Consider the following 3,941-nt stretch of genomic DNA (forward strand, 5'->3'; position numbering starts at 1 on the left):
TCTGGCCCACTCTGGCCCACTCTGGCCCACTCTGGCCCACTCTGGCTCACTCTGGCCCACTCTGGCCCACTCTGGCTCACTCTGGCCCACTCTGGCGCACCTATCCCTGTTCTCCCTCTTCTGGCTTGGTGGAGTCGCTGGGCTGAGGAAGCAGCTCCCACCCAGGCGTGGGGACAAGTGAGGGGGAGCTGGTGCAGCTGGCTGGCAGTACCTGTGGGAACTGGGGGTGTCTATGCTCCGCCCTGATCCCTGCTGGAGCCTGAGACCCCTTTCCACTGTGGGGGGTAGGTCTCCACAGAGCTCACCGCGCTGTTGGCTCTGCACAGGGCCAGGAGGGAGGCAGAGGACGAGAACCTGGAATCAGGTCTTAGAGCCCAGCACCTGGGCACTCTGCAGGTTTCAAGTAGTCTAAAGGCTCCCCTCACCTTTGACCACCAAAAATGCCCTTTATTTTCCCCCCAACCTCTTATGCGTTGAGAGATTTTTTTTTCTGCTAAACAGTTGAGTGATCGTTTATCTTCCCATGAAAAGCCAGTATTATAAATTGAGTTGATATCATTTCAGCCAAAAGTAAAAGAAATTTGAGTTAACTTCTGTGGTCTCTTTAGAGACGCTAGAAAAATGGTTCTCAGTCTGTCTTTGCATTTGGGTCGGGAAGCATTCGCTGTGGGCCATTTCCCAAGCTTCTGACCTCTCACTGTAAACTTGTATGTTGATGTGGTCTATGTGTATCTAGTTCTAAAGCTGCCCCAGGTTCCACGCTCAGGATCATAAATGCCGTGTGGTTATCCTCTCTCTAGGGGACCCCTCCCTGGCTCACAAAAAGCCACCACCCTCCACAGCAACGGCAGGGGTGACCCCACAGCCAGAGACCCCCTCCCCTTCTGGAAAAGGTAGGAATGTTGGAAACTTCTGAGGACTCCTGTTCCCAATCCTCCCACCACCCAGGCGCGCCCCCCCAATCCCACAGACCCACAGACCACTGCGGTTGTGCCACTGCAGATGCAGGCACCGGCATGACCTTTTTTATTAAAGTCAAGGGTAAGAATTTCCAGTGGCTTAATGTTTGTTTTAAATCAAAGTTATTTGCTCTCTTCATATGAATGTAATTAATAGTGGCCTAAGATCAGTTAATACATCGGAGCCTATTTAGTTATAGACTCTTACCCTCAGGAAGAACCAGAAGTGATCTAAACTTTGATCTGACCTTCCTGTCAACCCACCACAGTTTCAGGCATCAGTGTGTTTATGTCAAGTCCCTCAGCCCCAAGACTGCAAGGGCAACGCGACTGGGCCTGGACAGATGCCTGACCGCCCAGTGGCTGCATTGCAGGAGAGGGAACCTGGGCTCCAGGCACCAGAGTGTTTTATCCTGGGCAGTAACCAACGCTGCTCTTTGCTCCAGAGGGAGGCTTTGTCCCCACCTTCCCAGGCACTTCCTAGAAGCACCCTTGAGAAGTGTCTTCTGTCTGCAGAATGTGAAGGCCCTCAGAGCTATCCTCACCAGTCCAGCACACTAGCAAATTCATGGTGACCACTCTGTCCTAGAAGCATTGCCTAAAGCTGCCAACGTCCTATAGTTTGGCAGAGTCTTAGGTAATCTTCTATCCCACTTTCCTCAGCACCTTCTCAATGTTAAGAAAATTTGAAACCTGGGATGCTGAATATCCTGGGATAATACGCCTTGCTTCCATGACACCTTGTTAGCTCTCGGTTTTCGTGCCATGTCGCCAGATCTGTGGCTTTCCCAGGCTCTGAGTCTCCTGTCCCCAAGCCAGGCACACATGTTGCCATCACTCTGCCACTCAGCTGGCCTTCCTGGAGTACCGCCTCCCAGTCTGGTCTGGGTGTGTCCTGACATCACCATCTGGCTGGGAATTGGGGGCTCTGTGTTCTGAAGGGCTGTCATCAGTGCTGTGACCACTCCAGATGGGTGGATGTCTCACCCTTTTAAGGCAGCAGTTTGCTGGGGGAGGGCTGGCCAGGGTGGACTCACTGGACCGGCTCCTGCGCCCTCCCTCTGCAGGAGTGGAGAAGAGACAAGCCAAACATTTATGTTCTTGCGTCTTGGAATTCCCTACAGAGCCCGCAGCTTCCTCTCCCAGGCCAGAGGCCACAGTGGGTGCAGAGACGGCTGTGGCACCGGGCACCCCCTCCAAACCTCCTTCCGCAGGACCCACAGGCACGGGCAGGCACACGTCCCCCCAGCCTCCCTCGCAGACAACTGCTGGAACCCCAGAAGGCACACCCTCTGCCTCCCACCAGCCGTCAGGTCAGCACTCACCCTGCACCAGGGAAGGCCACTCCCCAGGTCTGGGCCGAGCTGCGGTGCAAAATGGCTGTGCCAGCTGCAGGCTGGCAGTGTCACCCCCTAGTCAGGACTGGCCTTGTCCAGCCTCCTCGCTGCTCTCTCTGTGCCTCGCCACGTCTCTTACTCCAGCGGGTAGCAAGAAAAGAAAGCCCACACCCCAGATGTGAGCCTCCAGATGTGACCTCATGCCAGAGGCTGTGCCCAGACTCTGGGCACCGTCCGTGTTCTCCCTGGTACAGCGAACCGGAGTGCCCTGCAGTCTGCAGTGGCAATCTAGACCTTCCCTAGGGCAGATCCAATTTTTTTTGTGGGTTTTTTTTTTTGAGACAGTCTTACTCTGTCACCCAAGCTAGAATGTGGTGGCAATGTCACAGGTCACTACAACCACAAACTCCAGGGCTCAAGCGATCCTCCTGCCTCAGCCTCCTGAGAAGCTGAGACTACAGGTGCCTGCCACAACACCTGGCTAATTTTTTTTTATTTTTAGTAGTGACAGGGTGTCTTGCTCAGGCTGGTCCCAAACTCCTGGTCTGAAGAGATCCTCCCACCTCTCTTCCCAGAGTGCTGGGGTCACAGGCATGAGCCACTGTGCCAGCCTGATTCTTAAGTGTGACCCAGCACCTCAGTGAGTTACTCCACCTATTCTGTGCTAAAATAAGTCTGTTTATGCCTGCTGGAAGTCTCCCAGGCTGCTAAGATGGGACCCAGGTGTCCGTGATTTCTCCCACTCATAAGGAACTAGTGCCTTCCCCCCCAGTCGTGACCGAGCTGTCCTTTTCCTCCACAGATGCGAATCCTTCCAGCTTCAAAGGTGTCATCGGTGAGTATTTACCTTGGTCCGGTGTGTTTGTGATTGGTGAGACCACTGTCCCTGATTTAACTAAACGGAAAATGGTAACCAACATATGCTCCAATATTGCATGAGTGAGCAAATGATTAAGTGACTTGGAAGGCTTTGACACTTTAATAAATTCTTAAGAAACCAAGGTCATAGTTAGCCACTTGGCAGCCCTTTTTATGAATAACTTTACACAATTATTCTAATGTCTGATCTCCTGTCCCAGATGAGGCTGTCCTGGAGGACCAGATTCTTTTTTGTTGTCGTTTTTGTTTTTAGAGACAGAGTCTCACTCTGTTGCCCTGGGTAGAGGGCTGTGGCATCATAGCTCACAGCAACCTCCAGCCCTTGGGCTTAGGCGATTCTCTTGCCTCAGCCTCCTGAGTAGCTGGGACTACAGGCGCCTGCCACAATGCCCACCAGATTATAAAATAGAAGGCAGGACACTGTCCCCAGTGGCATTTACACAGCCACATCCATGGGGTGTCTGGAGTGAGGAGCTCACCAGTGCAGAGTGGTATCAATGTCTCTGGTTTTCCGCATCTGCAATAGTTTGCTGTGGTCACTGAGCTCAGCCCTTGGAGGGAGCTGCCTCTATGTGGTACCATTCATCTTCCACCAGGCCTGACTGCGTGTTCCACCCCAGGGGTGGTCCTGAGCTCATAAGAAATGCAGATTCTGGCTCGGCGCCTGTGGCTCAAGTGGCTAAAGCGCCAGCCACGTACACCCAAGATAGCTGGTTCAAATCCAGCCCGGGCCCGCCAAACAACAATGACGGCTGCAACCAAAAAA

The 3,941-nt window shown here is 53.2% G+C and overlaps 1 protein-coding gene across 1 annotated transcript in view; it reads left to right on the forward strand.

The window, feature by feature from the left end:
- Positions 1-3,941, forward strand: part of IL15RA (interleukin 15 receptor subunit alpha) — a 29,084-nt gene that overhangs the window by 18,594 nt on the left and 6,549 nt on the right. The window contains exons 3-5 of the mRNA XM_023511392.1: positions 801-893; positions 2,084-2,272; positions 3,099-3,131. Of these exons, the coding sequence (XP_023367160.1) occupies positions 801-893; positions 2,084-2,272; positions 3,099-3,131 (315 nt within the window). The remainder of the gene's footprint in view (positions 1-800; positions 894-2,083; positions 2,273-3,098; positions 3,132-3,941) is intronic.

The sequence above is a fragment of the Otolemur garnettii genome, unplaced genomic scaffold (genome assembly GCF_000181295.1).
Source record: "Otolemur garnettii isolate 467f Iridium unplaced genomic scaffold, OtoGar3 scaffold00019, whole genome shotgun sequence".
In the NCBI taxonomy this organism is placed as follows: domain Eukaryota; kingdom Metazoa; phylum Chordata; class Mammalia; order Primates; family Galagidae; genus Otolemur; species Otolemur garnettii.